The following is a 20067-nucleotide window of genomic DNA, read 5'->3' as shown; positions in this document are numbered from 1 at the left end:
ATGCCAAAGTTAGTCTGGAAGATACATAAGAAGCCAGAGTGGGTCTCAAAAAATCAGAAAATGCTTTTGTAACTACAGTGACTCGTGGAAAACAGACTCCAAAACCTATGAGGTTTTAAAGTAGGTATGTTTATTCAGTGCTAAGTGCACGGGGGATTGCTCCGCCACAAATGTCCACACCTCTCATGGCACCTTGTCTTAGCTTTATACTACAAAACATTGCATATTCATGATGCGCCTATACATATACATGATCTATCCCCGCTTCATATTATAATGAACCTTGCGGCGGGCGGAGGAAGCAAGCAGCCGATTCAATGTGAACGATAGAGCAAGCTTCAACTTTATTGAAAGAAATCACCCCTTATATAAGCACTCTGCAATAACCATGCACACTACTCACAGATCTATTGGATACATGTAACAGGCTACATTATAATATCCCAGCCCCTTGTGGCATCTCAGACATGTCACAACATCTTCCCTCTTCTGGCCTGCCTCCTTTCCCAAGGTTGTTTTTACCATCAAGGCCATTGTGTACCTCAGTTTCTCTCTTTGTTAACATAACAGTCCTTTGTTAGCGTAACTGTACCCTGGGTTTTTCCTTTGTTTACCTCAGGTGGCTGCAGTCAGCTCCTGCACAGACCCATGGCCTTGCTCTCTGCAAGCCGTTCTCCAACAATTCCCCCTTTTTCTTTTTGTGCAGGCTGCACAAGCATAAATTTACTAATATTTCTCATTATACAACTCTATGCTATTTTAATAATTACTACAATCAATAATACTATTCCTAATCACCACAATAAACTGCTAAAAGTACCCTATTAAGTACAAAGCATCCCATATTACCCATATTCAAGGGAGATGACTAAATACTACAAAATAAACAGTGAGGAAAATATGGAATAGCACACTTAATTAATAGGAGTACTAACATTCAGATCTGCAAGTGCTAGGGAACCCTGGATACAGCGAGAATTTAGAGTGCCCTTCCTCACAAACTGGAAGTCCTACACGATGCGTCCATCCGTAGGTGAGGCATCCAAAGTCGCTGCAAGCAGGTCCAGCCTCTAAATCAACAGGCCAAAATAACTGGCAACTTTCTTTGAGTGGAAACATCTGATTTCATCCTCCTGTTGGGTTCCACCTGGAGCCTGGGCAGTACTCCAGGGGGAAAACCAAGGGAGTTTCTAAATAAGGTTAAACACTTGAGCTCTTAATTCTTAATATTACTAAACAAAGACAGTGGAATACACACATTCTTACAGCATCTTATCCTTACTAATAACTATATTTTATCTAAACTACATCTTTCACTAGTGACTAATAAGCCAATATATTTCATTAAGGAGTTACAATTACTGTTAGCATTTTCTCTTAAAAGAATTGGCAACTGTAGTGTAGTTTGTCCTGTTGCAGTAGCAAACATTACCCAGACATTCTGCTTAAATGATCAGTCAAAGAGATCACAAACTGTCAGCACAGGGGCACCCACAGCACCCACAGCTGGATCCTGAGTGCTGGCTGCCTCTCACCCTCAGCTGTGGTTGCACACACCTTGCTGGTGACCACTGGAGATGAGACCTGTGGAGACACCAGCATAACCTCTTCCCCAGGTTATTAAAGGAAATGGTCCTTCCCAGTTACCCCTTTCGAGGTTTTTGTTAACACTTGAGCTTTGCTCTGGACTTCTTGTTGATCTGGTATCTGTGATGAAAAATGACACAATATTGGTGACACCTGTAACACAGGGGAGATGTTTAAAAGGTTTGAAGAGATGGAGTCTGTCTGGTATTCAGGGCAAGTTGCAGTGATGTTTTTAGCTGGATGCTTTGATAAAGAAAACTGTTTTTGTATTGCTCTGACATTCTGGTGGAAAAAAAGCATGTGTTTTACAGCAGAGCAAATGGTTGACCTGGAGCCAAGCTCTCTCCCCCCTTTTGTTTTTGCAAAAGCACTTTCAACGTCTGGTGCGCTCTTTCTACGATGGCTTGTCCTGTGGGGGAATGCAGTGTACTTGCGATGCTTGTTAGCTATACGGTGAAGATCTTGTTTTGCTTTCTCTGTAAGTACTTTGGGTGATGTCAGTGAAGGATCTTTTCACAAAATATCAAAAAGGCTATGCAGATCATCATGAGTTAGGCCCACAACGGCTGTATCCAATTTATGGTTCCTAACAGTGTCTGTAAATCTTTTAAAGTCTTAATAACAGTTTTAAGTTGTTGCAGGACAATGCACACAGGTGATTCGGTTCACAAGGTTAGTGTCAGGGTGGGTTTCAGGGTGGGTTGTGCTACAGTGGTGATTAAGACAAATTTGATGCAATTTGAGTTCCTCATTGAGTCATACAGTCATGACCCCAAAATGCAATAGGGGTTTCCAATATAAATGGATGAATATTTGCTACCCAGCTTTCTGGGCCTCTAACATGAATGAGATCCTTGCTTTAAATTGTTACAGCATGACACCAACCCTGAAAAGCATTTGAGGTACCAGGGCTAACAGCCAATCTGCTCACAGATATTATGGTCACATCTGCACCAGTATCTAAAATGCCTGTCAGCTCGACAGATTTTTTAGCTTTAATGAACGTACATTTTACCAGAAGTTGACCTTGTGTCACGTTTAAGTCCAGAAATATTTAAGGGGTACCTGCTGATCCAAATCCTGAGTAATTGCAGCTTCTTTACAAGCTGAACAATTTTTTACTTTTTTGTTACAGAACACAGGGGTACAGACCATAATTTTGATTTTTCTCTTCATAATCAGCATCTACAACCCCTGGTAAAACAAACAACCCCTGTCAGGTTGCAGATGATTTTTTAACAATATTTTCATTAGGCAGATGGTACAGAGGTGCACTCTCCCCGCAGAGCATGCACCTAAATTCAAGACAACAATCAACACAGAATGACTGCCTCCTGCTAGAGGAGGTATTTCACCTGTAACTATGAGAACACTGAGCCCAAACCAACCGCCGGACCGATGCCCCAGCGGGCGGGCACTAGGACCCTGCAGTCCCTGGCCGGCCGCTTCCCAGATAACTCCGCGGCTGCAGCGGCCGCGTCACACACACACACACACACACACACACACACGCACGCACGCACGCACGCACACACACGGGCACACAGAGGAGCTCCTGACACTCATCACTCACAACATAAAGTGACAGCTATCACCAATACGAGGACTCCATTAAGAGCACTAAGCCTGTGCCGCATCCCCCTGCCGCTTTTGGCGGGGGGTGCCGAGCGCGCAGTGCCGGGCTCAGCCGCAGGCGGCCGCTCCGCGGGGGGGTCGGGGAGGCCCCGGGCCGCCGCCGCCAGCTCCGAACGCCGAGCACGGAGATGTACACGCTCGTTTTTTCAGATAGAGCACTGTGCTGGCGTGAATGCCGGTTTTTTCTTAGAAGTGTTAGCCAATTTTTATGGGGCCAATCGATATCCCTGAGCCATCGCCTCCAGTACAGCTGTTGTGGTCTGAGTTTTTGCAGCCCGTTCTTATTAATGCTTAAATCTTTAATAACAGAAAAATGCCGTTCCTCCCAACGTGGCTGATGTCCCGGCTCATAGCTTACAGGAGTAAGAATTTTTCTTGCCATGTCCATATTCCCTTGCGCCAAGGTTTTTTCGCCTCACTTTTACGTTTTTTTCGCCTCAGTTTTATCTATGGATCATCCCCAATTAAGGGAGGACACAGAGCAGACAGTCCAGATTCTTTTTCAGGATTTACAGTGTCAGGGTCTAAAAGATTATCACACCATTCTGCTTCTTCAAACAATAAATTTGGCTCTTTAAAGTGTCCCTTAGCCTTGCCCAGACCAATCGGCACGGCTAAGTTTTTTATCGGACTTAATCCCGGCTTTTCTAAAAAGCAAAAAAGTTTAAGGGCTACTTGTCGTTCCTTGTTCCTGCCCAGGCAAAAATTCCTTAAATTCCTGGTGCAGCTTGACGACCTTCCTTAAAGTCCGATCAAGTAGCCAACAACCAGTGAAGGCTTTTCCTGGGTAATCAATCCCTATTCAGCCTTTTATTCCTGTGGCCTTTCCTGGGTAATCCCTATTGCGGCCTGGCCTTTCCTGGGTAAATCCCTATTGTGGCCTATTCCGGGGTAGCCCTCCTCGGATTGCAAAATCTCCTGAAGCCGGACCAGCTGCCCCAATGTCAGACTTACAAATCCCGACGCTTTAGGAGATGGCACACATCTACTGCCACTGGCAGCGACCTTATCGCCTTCCTGCTCCAAAAATCCGTTCCGCCGCTTCCCGGGTTCTGTTTGGTGGAAAAGCAGGGTTCGGGTAACCCTGTTCGGTGCGCCACTTGCGGCGGGCGGAGGAAGCAAGCAGCCGATTCAATGTGAATGACAGAGCAAGCTTCAACTTTATTGAAAGAAATCACCCCTTATATAAGCACTCTGCAATAACCATGCACACTACTCACAGATCTATTGGATACATGTAACAGGCTACATTATAATATCCCAGCCCCTTGTGGCATTTCAGACATGTCACAACATCTTCCCTCTTCTGGCCTGCCTCCTTTCCCAAGGTTGTTTTACCATCAAGGCTGTTCTGTACCTCAGTTTCTCTCTTTGTTAACATAACAGTCCTTTGTTAGCATAACTGAGCCCTGGGTTTTTCCTTTGTTTACCTCAGGTGGCTGCAGTCAGCTCCTGCAGAGACCCATGGCCTTGCTCTCTGCAAGCCATTCTCCAACAGAACCTGAAAATCATTTTCAAATGTTCCAGCCTGGTCTCCCCCTAGTTGCGCCTGCGCAGTGTGTTCCGGTGGTCATGGGCTGGGGTCTCAGGGATGAAGTAGCTCCTCTTCCTCACCGTTGAACTTTTTACCCCGGTTCCTTGCGCAGTCTCTGTAGGGCTATATGCTATCCCGCAGGGCTGGTTTCTATCAGTTCTTAGGGCTATATATTCTTGTCAAGAAGTATTTCCGTGATCGCTTAAGCAATTATCCTTATTTGGGCAGCTAAACGTTTTGTAATTTACTAAGCAAAACAAGCACTACATAATCTTAACCCTGCAGCTATTTTTCTTGTCCCTTACTTCAGCAGGAGCACATGAACAAGCTTTTTTTCCTGGACACGAGTTAGATAAAGGATTCAATAAAAAGCATGAGGTGGATACAAAAGGAAGGAAAAGTAGTAGCAAGTGAAGAACAAGCAAAAATCTCATTCCATTATGTATTTTATACACTTACTGTTAAATCTCCACTATTACATGTTTATGTATATATAACTATAGGCCCACAGTCTTGCCAGTAGGTATAACTTTATGCACAGAGTAACTGTATAACCATAGTAACTATATAACGGTAAAGTCATGGGTATAAAGGTTCCCATATTATTTAAATGTTGAGATTATTTTTTCTCTAAATAAATTCATTTTATCTCTAAATGAACTCAGGAACTCGCCAGGACTCACAATGGGAAGGTCAGTTCTTTCACACACAGGTGAAACACGTAACACTGTGGACAATCCATTTACCCCTCTTTGTTCAGTTTTCAGCACAGCTGGGGGCAGAACACCTTCTACGATATGAGACACTTCCACAATGTTCAGTTAATTATCCCCAATCCTCGCAACGGAGCTGTTTTACGTCACACAGTCCTGGCAGGGACTGCTGCTGCAGGCGGCTAAGTCATGGACTGATCGAGCTCCTTTGTGTTCAGAAAACTCTACTGCAGTTTGTTTCTTTCCCCTCAAACTGGAAATAGAAACTCAGTACTCTTATTGTTGAAAACCTTTCACTTTCCAGCTTGAATGTGAATGTGTGATGTAGACCGTCAGTTATTTTCTTGAGCTTAAACAGTTCTTTTTCTCCCTACAACGTTGATCCACCCAATTTATTCTTGAGCATGAATTAACACTTTTCTGAACTTCTTTTGGTAAGTCACAATCTCTCTCTCCTTTTGCACAGTAGGCTTTCCATTCCCCTCATCTCACTAGTTGCCTTTCTTTGCACTTTTCTCCAAGCTTATTTTTTTCTTGAGTAAGGGTGGTCAGGTCTGTGTGAAGTGCAGAGGACTGGCAAGACTTTACATGGAACATTAATGCTTCTGAGTTTGAAAGGAGGAAGAGAAAGTGGTTGCCCTCACACTCTGTACTCAGCTCTCACACTTTTGAAAGAAATCTCATTGCTATTGTTCCTGTCAGTGAGATGTGTGCACTTCAGTCACGTAGATGTTTCTAAAAGCCCTAGCCTTATCTTAAGCCCCAAATATATTGGCTCAGTTGCCTTTCCCTTGAAATATTGGAAGAGTGAGGAGTGCTAGTACACAGAATTCTGAAATTTGAAATCTGAAATAGACCTTCACTCCAGAACATGACACAGCAAATACAGTTTGTTAATCACAGAAGGCCATTAATTGCTTTGCAGAAATTAATGCAAGTGCAGCTATATAAACCTGCCAGGGTCTCTATCTTCTCATGCGGGATCAGGAACGACACAACACCAATATGATGATCAGATCGTTTATTCTCGGATTCTGGTTACTTTTATAGTAAACTAAGTTCCGTACATGTGCTTATCTGTCCTCTCACAGGCTGCATGTTATCTACACGCACTGTCCACGCGCTTCTACAAGCATCTGCTTTGGTTAATTGTATTTACGTATACAAAGCCCAAAAGTTGCCAAAACTTCCTTATCTTGTATCTTGTTTTGCTCAAACCGGTGTGCATCTGCTGACCACAGCCATTCCTTCTTTTGCTAGCTTTGCCTTCGTCCTTGAATCCTCCTGTATGCATTAACTCCCGTCTAATGCAGCCCAGACTCCTACATCTCCCCCTCTTTTCTTAAATATTTGCTCAACTGAATCTTGCAGCATCTGTTGCAAACACTGGAACAGGCAAGGAAGAATCAACACCAGCATCAATAATATTATCAATGCCATCAATGCTCCTTTAACCAGCGTTTGCAACCAAACCTGTGGGTGCGTATGCCGGGTCGCGAACCGTCTGCGTCACTGACAATGTAAAAGTGTCATCAGCATTCAAGTTAGAAGATTAACGATGTCTAAATTAATGACGCAATTGTGTTAGAAGATTAACAGCCTCTAGATTAATGACGGCTAAAAGCAAAAGTATTTTTACTCATTAGGGAAGAAACAGATAAGAAAGGAATCTGTAGAATAACAAAGCAGAAATTTATCTACCAGTTGTGCACGCTTAGTAGCGCTTGTTGAAAGTGCTGAGAGGAACGAGTTTTTGAAATGAGCATGCGCCAGAGCAACACACGGATTTGCTGTCACAAGAATATATAACGTCTTGTTTCTCTAATAAACGTTGGAGCTTGACTGTTAACCATATTGGTGTGTGTCTTGTCTCACAGTCTCGTCCTGCAAATAACAGGGTTCCTGCTACAAAATTGCTCTATTTTGGTGCCTCCAAAGTATCAGATAATTTTGTCTGCTTCTGCCGGTTTCTGTGAAAGCAGGTGAATCGATGGGATTGTTTCTTCTTTGCAAGTTAACAGCCCTGTTCAAGTCACGCTACAGGAATGAAAGGTCATTAAGTTAAAAAGTACTTTGACATTACTGGATGCTACTGTTAGAGTCATAGAAAACAGCAGTTTTCCTTCTGCCTTGGGATGGGACTAAATGCACTGTGCTGTGACTGATTCTTTCCCTGCAGGATTATTTCCACCAGCTCACCTGCATCACAGAAAGGGAAAAGTTTATCGTGCCAATCCGAGCTCTAGGTGCCCGAGCTATCCTGGACTTCCCTGACCAGCTGAGCTTCTCCGTCTGTCCAGTCAAGTACAGCTCCCAGAAAACTCTGCTGGTTCGCAACGTGGGTAACCGGGAGGCTCGCTACCGCATCAGCACTGAGAGGTAAAGGAGCTCGTCTTCTTTGTGTAAAACACTGTTGCATGATAACACGGTTGGTAACAAAAAGGAACCAGAGCATCTGAGCTGCTGTATTGCAGCCGTAGCTGCAAACAGGCAGGACACGTGGGTTTTGCTGTTGCTTAGTGTTTTAAGCATGATGCAACCTTTGACAAAACTCCATGTGCTGCAGCGAGGTTTTGTACTGCAGTGGTGTCTCCAACAGAGCATCTCTCAAGATGGATTCTGTTAGATAGGAAGAGCACACGAAGGAAGGCAGCCTGGCTGCCCTTGGGCTGTGTAAGATGCTGCGTGGCAGGCGACAGCTCTAGGAGCTCGGTTCCTGTAGACCAAATGCAGTGTTAAGAGATGGGCAAGCTGTGTGCTGGTGAGAGAGACATTTAAGAATTTACCAGCAGCTGCGTCTTTATGTGCAAGTGCCATTAGAGATCGTAGATCAAAGCCATTGGTATTGAGGCCCTGACAAGAACTCTGTGTGGTCCAGGAACTTTGTTTTCCAGTAGGTTTGGTCTGGTGCCTGGGACCAAATATTAAGTAGAATGAACTTTTAGGTGGAGATGAGCAGACACTGGCTTCAAATCTACACCACAGCCCCAAAGCAGCGTGCTAATGAGGGCACAGGCAAAAGATGCAGCAAGTGTCTGGTGCATGGGTTGGGGGCCTTTTCTTCTAGAGCTTTCTCTCTCCCAGATTTCCTGGAGAGTGCTCCAATCTGTAAGTATCCAGCTTGCAACCTCCTGATCCCGAGTGCCTTCTGAAGTGGTTCCATACCAGTGTCGGCCAAAGACACCCATGCTCCGGGAGCTGCGAGCACGTGGTGTTCCGGTGGTCCCGAATCAAATGCCTGACATGAGTTGTGTGGTGGACAGCCTGTCCTGCTCCTTCTGGTCTCAGAAGACAGTCACCAGTTTCTCCGTTTACTGAATAGGAGAGGGTGATGCAGCTGCAGGGAAACTGGTTGAGTTGGCTGGTAATCCGTGATGAGTTGCTTGTCTCGGAGGCCTTGGTGTAGGAGCTGAGGTCAAGAATGCAGCAAAGACCACTGGTCTGACTGGGTGCACCTGAGTGAACTTCTTCCCCAGGAAAACAGGGCTCAAAAGGCTACTCTTTACTTGTGAAACATGAGGGTTCAAAAGAAGCTTCCACCAAAGCCTGGCAAGGCTATTTAAGCAGAGTTCTAGGATGCTATTTAAGGTGGCTGCTCCTTTTCCTGGTGGAAACACGTAGGCAGGAACTTGTAAATCACTGCACAGTTTTCCTCTGGAATCTCCAGATCTAGCTGTTGCCACCAAAATAAATACTCAGTAAAGTCTAGCATCTTTTTGCAATGTACTCTCCAACTCTTCTGTTGAGTGATAGGGCACATGTCGAATCCTGCTTGATATGGATTTGAAGAGTTTCTGAATTTCAGCAATTAAATATTTCAGTGCTGATTTGCTATAAAGAAGTGGGAAGCACTGCAAACGTTTTATTTCAACCTACACAAAAAAATATTCTTAACAACTGGATTGCATGTGTACAGGGATGGAAAGCTGATATGATTTCCCTTGTCAGCTGAGGGCATCTGCCACCTCTTCAATTTCATGATGAAGTTTTGAAAGCCACTTTGAAATTCCAGACAGATGATTTAAATCTTTGAATATAGGTAGCATTTTATTCTAATTAAGTTGCCTTGACTTTCATTGAAATTTGCTTTTAAATACTCTTAAATGAGTATTTAAAAATACATGCTTGCATGTGAGAGGAAGAGGAGGAGGATTAGTGAAGTAGAAGGGAGTGAGAGATCTGTCTAAGCTTATAGGTCCATCAAGTGACCTCTGTATCCTTTATTCTGTACCTAAACAATTTAAACTTGTGTTTTCTGGCCTGAGCATGTTCAGGCTCTCGCCCATTCACAAGTCAGCTGCAGATGTCACCATTTCCTAGTCCATCGTGCTGCTCATGTCACATTTCCTTGCTGCTTTTCTCTGGATTTCCTTCTCTGTGGCATCAAGCATAAACTGTCTGCTTTCACCTTCAGTGCATTTTTCAGCCCATCTCCAATCCTAACCTTTCCCCTCAGCTCTTGTATCTGGTCACTTTATGTTGACATTCTCTGCCTGTTACTCGTTTATCTAAAGGCTTTGATGTTTTTTGTTGTGCATTTCCCTCCAGGGAAGAGCTCTTAAGTGAAGCCATGGGGCCAATTCAGCATCCTTCTGCTGTTCCCGTTTGGAGCTCTCCCTTGCCATGGTTTCTACCAGAAGCATGGCCGCATATTTGACCACTTTTCATGAAGGGAGAAAACCACCACAGCCCTCCCCGTTATGCAGTCTGGCTTCATGCCTCTCCTCCCTCTGCATGTCCATACCCAGCTCTTAACTGCATAGCATGGTAATAAAAAGTAATAATAGTATAAATAGAGAAAGTCTCTTCCTGTTGTCTCATTGTTAAGGCAGGATAACCAGTTTCTGCTCCATGACATTCACAGAGATAAATGTCATCCCAGTACATTCGAGTTGAAAAGGGTGTCTGGAAGCAGATCTCAGTGCAGCACTGCCTTCTCCTGACATTGCTGACCTTGTGCTGTGGGGGCTAGAGGGGATCAGGCTGAGATAAGATCCATTTAGGAATGTCCCCACCAAGCTCTGAAAGCTCAGGAAATTATCCTGCGAGGCACATTGCCTCGAGCCCCCTTCCATCCCTCCCTGGAGTACCCATATGCTACGTGGAGGCGTGAGTTCCCATAGGACGTGCAAAGACCATCCAAGGACATGAAACTTGAGCCTAGGTGCAGTGAAAGAGGGAAATACAGAGCTTGTGAGATGCTGACTCCACATGGGATTTTTCAGCACGGAGATGGAGTCTTGGATGCTTTGACTGTAGCAGACTGGGTTTACTGGAATAGTTATGCTACTTGGCTTGGGCTGTTATACCATTACTAACAAATAATATACGCGAAGATTAAACGACCTTTCTTTTTTTCCTGCAATAGATCTTAGTGGACAGAAGAGGCAATTCAATCACCAGTAATTTTATTGTCTTCCTTGGGTTTGGATGAAATCAATTCTCCCAAACTCAAGTGATTTTATAAGGCCCCAGTAGACCAAAGAAAGGTTGGCTGCAGGAGATAAACACGCCACGGCACTTGAAGTGTCTTGCAGCCTCCTTGCACACTGCGTGTGCCAGAGGTGTGGTTCAGGAGAACAGGCAGCATGGTGGTTTGAGAGCCTGGACCACAGAACTGCCAGCTTTGTTCACTTGTCAGTCGTGTTTCTCAATTCTGTCAGGAGTATTTGGCCTTTGGTATCATCACGGGATGCCCAGCTGTCAAGATGGGGAGCTGTTGCCTGGTGAAAGTAAGCAAGACGTAAATGCCAAAATATATCATGATGAAATTGCTTACGAATCTTTCTGAAGGACAATAACAGGCAAGGTCTCGGCAAGTACTGATGGGCAGGCTTCTCTGCTCAGAGCTCCCTAAATCCTGACTCACATTAGACTCCTGTCTCCGAGAAGTACCTACTATGGTCTGATGGGTGGTCTTCAAGGTGCAGGACCAGATTCTGTGCTTGTATGTGGGTGCCTGCAGTGCCCACTGGACCCTGTATCAAGGTGCGAAAATGTGTTTCTAATCCAGGCGATCTCTTGTGTGGTGCTGAAATTCCTCTGCGCAGTTTTTCCCCATCAGTCACCACATCCCTGGGGATCTCTTTGTCAGCACAGGGAACTTCAGTAATTAGCAAAGCCCCTCTGAGCTTGTACGTGGCTGACAGACCCTCTGTACTGGGATGCTTTTATTGCTGCCGGTAGTAAGAGTAATTACGCAGGTCATTTCCCTTCGGTGGCTCTGCGAGACTAACGCAGAAGCAAAAGTCTGGGGGCAAAAGTCTGGGGGCAGGCTCTCGCCCTCTCTGAGGGGAGAGGTCAGAACCAGTACTCGTATGTGAATGTTAGGAGGCAGCGTGTCCAAGAAGAGCCAGCCCTCAGGGAGGAATGTCTGCTCCGTTACTGTCCTGTCTCCTCTTGGTGCAGAGCCCCAGAAAGCAGCTTCCCCAGAAGAGATGGGCACAGCAATAGTTCTCAGTGGCTTTAGTCCCGCTGGAAGCCTCTAGCCTCATGCTAAAAGCCTGCTGAGGAACCACCTGGGTATTTGGCAGATTAATACATAGTTTTCCATCAAATTCCTACACAATTTACGGGGAGGGCTGAGTTTCTGAGCAAAGCTCTCCTCAAGCAAGTCTCAGCTTGTTTGCTGTGGATCCCAGACCCAGGCTCAGAGCCTTCTTTGTGGCTCTGCGCACCCAGGACAAGGAAGGGAGCGCTCAGCTTCAGCTCCTGGATTAAGGACTCCTCAGAGTCACCTGAATGACCTGGATGCAGAATTCCCTGTGACTTGAATGGGATGGCAACCCAACGGCCACCTGGGCACATCTGAAAAATATCACTGTAAATACTGTCACCTTGGGAATTAAATCTCTACAAACACACCCAGAAATAAGGTGCTGACAGTGGTGCCCAGGACATCCTCATTCTCAGCTGTCAGGATGTGATGAATGTGCTGATCTGTGGAACTGCCAATACAGCTAAAACCTGTAACAGTTTCTTCTGTTACTGGTGGTTTGCTTTATTCCTCGTACTTCCATCAGCAAGTGAGATGAGCAAAGACTCCCCTGTGCTTTTTTCCAGGTGAAGACATTCACACAAGCCTTATGGAGCAGCTGTAGATGTCAGCATCGGGCTGGCCAGGAGCTCCCTGACAGTTGAGACTTACCTCACGCTGTCAAACCACAGATGTGTGGTGATTCACAATCGGAGTGAAATCAAAGTCCACTCAGGAAGAGGAGGATCGTCAGAAGCTGAGGTTCGTTTGAAAGATTCATTTCAGTAAGATACACTGCCCAAGGGTAAAACGAACGTATGGCCTCCAGGGGTGTTGGTGCATTGAATGGTTTAGGACAAGTAAACCATCTATGGCAGTAGGTTACGTGTCCCTGGGCTTTAGGGTAATGGAGCTCAGTGCTTCGCATTCCAGCTCCATCCATACTCCAGCTGAGGATGGTGTTTTGGGGAGGAAAGGTTGATTGCAGTGACTGGATTTCCTCAGAGAACAAATTGGTATTCGTGGGAGCCCCAAACCACTGAGGTCCAGAGACCCCTGGGCTATGGGGGGTCCATGAGGCTGAGGAAAGTGTCAGCCCTCATCACCTGGGACTGCACTGAGTAGCAGCACTTAACACAGCGGCAGTAACACAACTGTTATGATATTCACTGCAGCTTCTTCCACTCCAGCTTTGATAAGGTGGCAGGCTCCTTCTCCAGGAATGTGCAGGGTCAGGTGCTTCATTGGCCCAGCAAGTTGAGGCCGTCCTGCTGTAGGATGTTGGATTGCCTTGCACTGTCCCGCTCTCCAGCACAACGAGGTATTTCTACCCTTCCTCAGAGACTGGGGAGAATTTGGAGGTGAAGGGTTCTGCAGGGAAGGCAGGGCAGCACGGGACAGAGCGCGTTTGGGCTGCAGCAGCCTGTGTCTTCATGGTGCTGAGAGATGGGGCAGGTTCTTCCAAGGGTGTCTGTGGTGAAGCTTTGAAATTCCCCTTTCAGGCAGCAGAGACACACTTATAGCCCGGGGGGATGAACTGGAAATGACACTTAAAAGTTTGGGTGATTAAGGGAATCCTTGTGGGACTTTTAAGACTTGCATGGATGTAGGTGTATAGGAGGTAGCTCACAGCTGATCAGGAAACTGCCTTAAACTGGAGCACTTTTTAAAGTTCAACATAATTGGGTCAGAAATGCCTTGAAGACCAAAACTAGTTTTCCACTGTTCCCTATTTTTAATTACACAGTGTGTGACTTCCATGCAAGCTCAATGTGTTAAAAAAAAACCTCATTGCCTTCTCTGGGCACTTGCCTGGACTATTCCTTTACCACTCTCCTCTCACCTGCCTGTCTCAGATTGGACCCTGAGTGATCCTCTTTCCCCTCAGAAGCAACCAGGTTTCTGCAGAGTTCACTTCAACCTGATTCTTTTCCAATTACATTTGTTCTCATGCCAGTTTATGTCCTGAGTCTGACCAGGACGTTCTGTTCTTCCTCCTTGCAATCCCAGGGATGGTCATAGCTCCAAGGCCACTGTCCTGCTGCCAGAGAAGCTTTAGAGATCTCAGAGCAGAGAGGACTTTTTCCATGAGAGGAGGCAGTGCAGGACCCTGCTCTGGGCTGTGACCCCAGAAGACCTGGATCCTTAGGTGGTGTATCCAGGGGTTTGCTGTGTGTCCCTCCTGCAGGACTTTCTGGGATGTAATGGTGGAATTATTGTCCGCTGATGGAGGCTGAGCTGGGGGTTGCTCATCGGTGGCGGGAAGCCCTCCTCACGCGCAGGGCTGTAGGTCAGCCGTGGAGAAACTTTCCCCACTGCACTCCAGGGGGGGCGAGCCAAAGCAAGTACTTTTGGTGCTGGTGCCAGCCTTTGCCCCAGGCTCTGTCTGTGTACAGCTGGTAACATCCGTGACCGTATTTCCGTTGGAACTGTATTTGAATTTAGCTGGGTGATGATTGCTATCCCGGTTATACTACATTGCCTCGATCTGCTGCTACACATGGAGCCTTCCACTCGTCCCCCCAGAGTTGTCACCTGCTGGTTCTTCATGGCCGGGGACTGGAGCATGCAGAGGGGACAGCGATGTGCCAGCTGGGAAGCAACTGCTCTGTAGCAGTGCTCCCTTATCTCTTGGTTGTGATCTTTAAACTCTAGAATGATTTCTGCTACAGCTGCCAAGTAAGGGAGAGATGAACTGCGTCATAGCCCTACAGAGATGGCCAAAAAGAGGAAAAAGATAAGGTGGTTCAAGGCTGGACATAAGGGTTTGGATTCAGAGATCCTGGTCCAGACTTTAGTGGGTGATGCCAGGCAAAGTGCCTTCCCCTCTCAGGGCCTCTGTTTCCATGCACATAAAGCCATTGGTTTCACCAAAGGGATGTGATGCCTGAATTCATTGGTTTGCTGTTGTTTGCTCTGGGATCCTCTGGTTAAGGCGGTATAGGGCACAGAGAGCACATTTAGCTTGCTTATCCCTGCAGGTCCAAAGGGGAAGGAAAAAGGAGTGATGCCAGTGGCCTGCAGCTGAAACCCAGCTGCGTCTCCCCCTGCCAGGGAAGCCCTGCAGTGGGTGCTCCTTCATCTTGATCTGGCTCCCCCAGGCAGCTAGCTCTGTGGTAGGAAAAGCCAGTTGGGGTGGTCGGTGGATTCTCCATCAGTTGTGGCAGAGGCTTTGAGCCAGGAGGCTCTCGAGGGCTGCTGGCTTTCAGAAACCTCTTCTGAGCTTGTAAGCGTGGAGTAAACCTGCGTGCCGTGGTGGCGGCCAGCAAGTGATAATCTGACCCGTGGGGGACCCCGCGGCTCGGGGTCAGCCCCTCACTGAGCTGCTGCTGTTCCTCCCCGAGCGCTTTGCTGCCCCTGTGCTCACACGAGTCTCTGCAAATATGTTGCTCATTAAATGATCTGCTTGGTTTGTCTCTCCCCATGGCTGTAGAGGCAGAAAGAGGGCAAGATGGATCGCTGTCTGAGGGAGTGCAATGTGGACTCTGCTCTGCAAGAACGCCTTCCCATTCTCTCCCGCCCCTTCCAGAACCAGCGGGCAAAGGCGCAAGGAGACCCCATGCTTTTCTCTGATGATGTGTTCATGCTTGAGCCGCTGGTAAGTGATAGCTGAGAACCTCCCTTCCTTCTCCTCCCTGGCTGAGGTCACTTGGCAGGTCCCTGCATCAGCTGGCTTGATGTGCCGAGAAAAAACACCAGAGGGCTGCTAGAGCTGGTTGCAAAAAGCATTTCTGTGGGCTCCTGACAGAGCGAGAGGCTGCCTAAAGCTGAGCTCTGCTGCAAGGGCGACAAATTAAGGGCACTTGATAAGTGTCCTTACACTGTTGAGAGCCATCAATAATGATGAGTGAGGGCACAGCTTACACGTAGCATGTGGGGATTAACAAAGGATATTAGAGCGCTCTCAGTTCGCATATTGACCTGAGGAATGAAATGGTCCTCTGTGGAAAGGAGGCCAAATTCAACCCAAGTGTGATCGCAGACATACCAATCTCTTCATATAACCTGGATGGATACCACGGCTCAATCTCCCTTCCAGTGTCATCTGTGAGCCTGGACACAAGGCTGGATGTTTAAACAGTCTTCTTGAGTTTCATTGAGCATAAGTACAGAATTTTTTGGGGCCTTTTCTGTTTATGCAAGCAACACTCCATATCCTTCAGTCAGCCAGAGCCCTGGCTCTGAGTATTTGCCCTGGGTTGAGATGAAGAATGCCCACTGTCCGAGCAATGCAAAATCCCTTTTCATCTTGGAGTAAATCCTAGGATAATCTCAACCTCTTCTTCCTTTTAAAATAGGTAAAACTAATTTTTTTTTTTTTTTTTCAAGGAAGGGGATCATCTCCTCTTCTCAGTTACTCCTATATCCTACATAAGGCTGAGAGCCACCAATGTTGGCACAGCTGCAGTTTCACACCACCGTAGCTGACAGCAGCATGATGTGACCGAGAGATTGTGTCAGAGTGGTGGGAATATTGTAGAGAGAGGGAGCTGATCAGCTGAGCATTAAGAGCACCCTGTATGTCCCAGGGCTCCTGCTGCTTTACAGTCAGACTGTCTCTACAAGTAGCTTAACCTGCTCTTAAGCTCCTGAATGCTTTGAGGTGAGGTCCAGAAGTCTGGCTGCCCACAGCGCCGAGTCCTGGCGCTCCATGTAGTGACATACGGACAAAGTGTAGCCTGGCCTCAAGTCCCGAAGGGAAACCTTTCCTGAATGGTTGTGTTAGTGTTACTGTCAGTTTGCTCTAGGACTGACTATAAGTGGGCTACCGCATGAGTCTCTCCCCTTCTGTATTGTCCAGCATTATCAACCTTCTGATTTCCATGAATTCCATTATTTATGGAACAATCAGTTTCACATTCACTTTTGCTCATGCCTGTCTTTCCCCCTGGCATATGGATGTCTTTACATCAAACGATAGTTAGTATTTTCTCCCCTATATCAAATGTAAAATCTAAAACTCCACTGCTGCTGGCTTCCACAACCTTCTCTCCGGTGACAGCCCTGTAACTTTTACCTGGGACAGACACCCCTCTGGCACTGTGTGGTGGTGCAATTCCTACCCCTCCCTGCTGTCCTTGTTGGGCTGCTTGGTGCCAGGTGTGATTCCATCCACATTCCCCCGAGCCATACACCAATCTATGGAGATAAGGACTGAATAACCTTGAGGAGCCTGGCTCCTGCCCCCCTCTGATTGCTCGGAAAAGGTTATACTGGCCCATCATCTCCTGATGGCCTGACACACCTGTGCCTGGGATGTGGTCAGATGGAACAATAACAGGGTTGCATGTTATTCAAATTCTTGTGCAACTGCCGGAAGGCACCAGATAGCATTTGACAAAAGTCAATTATCTTGGGTCCTATAAACTGCGACCACCAGAGAGGCCCTTTGAGCTCTCCTGGATCCCAGCGGCCTGTGACCACCATCTCCCCTGAGCTGGGACGCCTCTCAGGTACCAAAACCCTTAAGGTGTCATCTGCTCCAGACGGAAGGCCAGGGCGAAGTCCCCCCGCTCGAGTCTCAATTATCGCCCGTTGAGGAATGCCAAGGCATTGTGAGTATTTGCTCTAAACTGGAGAGGGAAATTTTATTTGAGCTAGCTTCTATTTCACCTGTTTATTGGTGGGTGTGCGTGTGTGTGGGTACGTACCCTTACGCTTGTTCCTCTGTGTTTGTCCCTTTTGTGTTCATTTTACCGAATCCAAACCCCTTTGTTTCTGGATGTATATGTCTGGTTTGTGTATGCGCATGTACATATGTGTATAAATTAAGGTACCGTTAAGTAAGTTAGAGTGAATATTGTCATTTTAGAACCTGAATAAGTCGCTTTTCTTTCTGAGTTATTTTGTATTGACAAATAGTTGTTAGTTATTAATAAATCTAGATTATTTTTCTAAATCTTTACCGTGTCAATACTTTCATCCGCGACACACTGCCATGTAAATCTTCTGGAGAGGCCCCCCAGAGATGGGACCTTGCTGCCTCAGACCTTCTGACCAAAAGTGGCTGCTCTCTTGTTCCCACCTCTCACCCATGATGCATGGGAGCACCCCGCAGAAATAATGAAACCCTTGTAACAGGTGACTGGAGGAAATAATTGCTTCCAGGGGTTAGGAAGCTGGTGGATGGAGACCAGTCTTGGAAACACTTTCTGAGCGGGATGGCTTTGCAGGGTTTGTGCAGAAGCTTTGCTATGTCAGTGACTGTTAGGTGTCAGTATTTGCAGGTGCTGCAATCTGTAGAAGCTGCAGCAGGTCCCTTCAGTCTGTATAGGGTTTACTCGCTGATGGAAATAACAACAGAAAAGAGGAGGCGTGATTTTGGAGTTACAATGTGACCGAGAACATTTTGAGCAGTCGTCCAAGCCTGTGGGAAACAATCTGATACACAGCTCTGACTTTCTGAGCACATCTCAGATTTGCTTTATTTTTGCATCTACACATGATGTGTCAGCAGAGGCAGCTGTGATAGAGGCCCAGGTGGCTCCCAAGGGACAAAGTCCTTGCAGTTTGCTGCATCCTCCCCGCCACAGCTCGGCTCTAAGTCCCATTGCAGACCTGTGGGAGCTGACTCCTTGGAAATGGCAAGCAGAGGAGAGGGAGGACGAGGACTTACTGCTACACTGACCTTGACAAGTCCTCACTGTCCTGTCCTTGCCTGGTAGTGACTCCTCAGTGTCACGTGTGAACTCTGAGCTGATGGAGGTGGTCGTCAAGATGTCCAGGGTACAAAGGTGCTCCTGTTGTTAATCCAGAGATTGGGCCAGGAGGTGACAGTGGTGTTTGTTGCTGCAAACCTGCACCTCAGCTGGGGAACCAAGCTGGTCCCCACCCAGATGAGAGGCTACTGCAGAGCACTTTGGTTTTTGGTGGAAGTCACCATCTCCAGTGGGAGCTGTGGTCCATCCCACAGCTCCCTGGGGGCTCTGTTATTTATGGAAAGAGGCAGATGTTAGCTTTGGCACTGCCTTTCTCCTAAGTGCCCTGAGCTGAGAGGATGCACTTTGAGTGTCATTTTAGTACTTCTGTTGCCAGCTCTGTCTTTTGTTTCTTTGACTGCTTTGAGCGGGATTTCCTTCCATGGATTGCCTTCCCCCTCTGCAAAGCAAAGCAGGTGATTTGATCAGCAGTTGGTGGTGCCTGGCTTTTCAAGACCAGCTTTTTGTTACTCAGACTGGTGGAGATCTAGCAGATCCTCATTATTTAGGGGCTGAGGGAGGAGTAATAGGATCTGTATGTATTTACGGTTAGGCTCTTGCAGAGAGATCACTTCTGTAGCTGTGAGTCCCGGTGTGCCATGCCCTCCCGTGTCACCGTGCTTTATGCTGTAGCAAAGCCAGGGTAGGACAGCTGGAGTGGTTGTGCCATTCCATCATACATCCACCATCTGTATTTTATGCCACCTGCCAGTTGCAGCCTGTCTGAGGCCAGAAGTGTTGCAATACCGTGTTCACAGCACTGCATAGTTTTACATCTGTCCTGGTTACCATCCATGGTGGCTCTCCATGCTCTGACTCCACTGCCATCCTATAGAGAACACGTCGCCCAGGCATGGGGCTGGCTCCTGAGGTGCCCCGAGGCTCGGACGCGTGTAGCAGTAGCCTGCAAGGGTGGGTAATGTAGCGTTTCCTTTCAAGCAGCAGTTCTTTTTTCCCCTGTGGGGGAGCAGGAATGCAAGGAACCTCTTCAACAGCCCATTTTAATTTCCCAGGAGAAATAACTCACAGTATTTTCTGTGAGTTATTTCACAGTTCTTCCCTCTGTTCTGTTGACTCTGAGCAGGCTGTGCCTTAGGGAATTATTTGCAGCTGCAGCTCAATAACTCCCCATGTCATAGCTCTTCAGTTGTTGTGGGGGCTGTCCTTTGAGCTATAAGGGCTAATTCGATGGGAAGTATTATAGTTACTTAATATTTATGCTGCAGGAGTGCCAGAGGCTCCACTCAGTTCATGACTCTTCTGGACGAAGCAGCAAGGATACCCAGCAGCATGCAGAATCAAAGCCTCGCTTTGCTGATAGAAAAAGAACTCTGTTTGTCTCCTTCTATAAACTGAATTTTTCCTTCCTTGTAGAGTATTACTGCAGTTGTCAGAGGTGCCTCTATTTATGTCAACAAACACACA

At 46.8% G+C, this 20067-nt stretch overlaps 1 protein-coding gene across 1 annotated transcript in view; it reads left to right on the top strand.

Annotated features, from left to right (window-relative positions):
• Positions 1–11177: 11177 nt before the first annotated feature.
• The window catches only part of LOC141963905 (hydrocephalus-inducing protein homolog), a 75263-nt gene continuing 66373 nt past the window's right edge, over positions 11178–20067 (top strand). Inside the window, 5 exon segments of the mRNA XM_074913642.1 lie at positions 11178–11201; positions 12551–12675; positions 12677–12706; positions 14312–14332; positions 15380–15542. Coding sequence (XP_074769743.1) covers positions 11178–11201; positions 12551–12675; positions 12677–12706; positions 14312–14332; positions 15380–15542 — 363 coding nt within the window.

The sequence above is a fragment of the Athene noctua genome, chromosome 9 (assembly GCF_965140245.1).
Source record: "Athene noctua chromosome 9, bAthNoc1.hap1.1, whole genome shotgun sequence".
NCBI lineage: Eukaryota > Metazoa > Chordata > Aves > Strigiformes > Strigidae > Athene > Athene noctua.
This window is presented reverse-complemented; position numbering and strand designations above follow the sequence as displayed.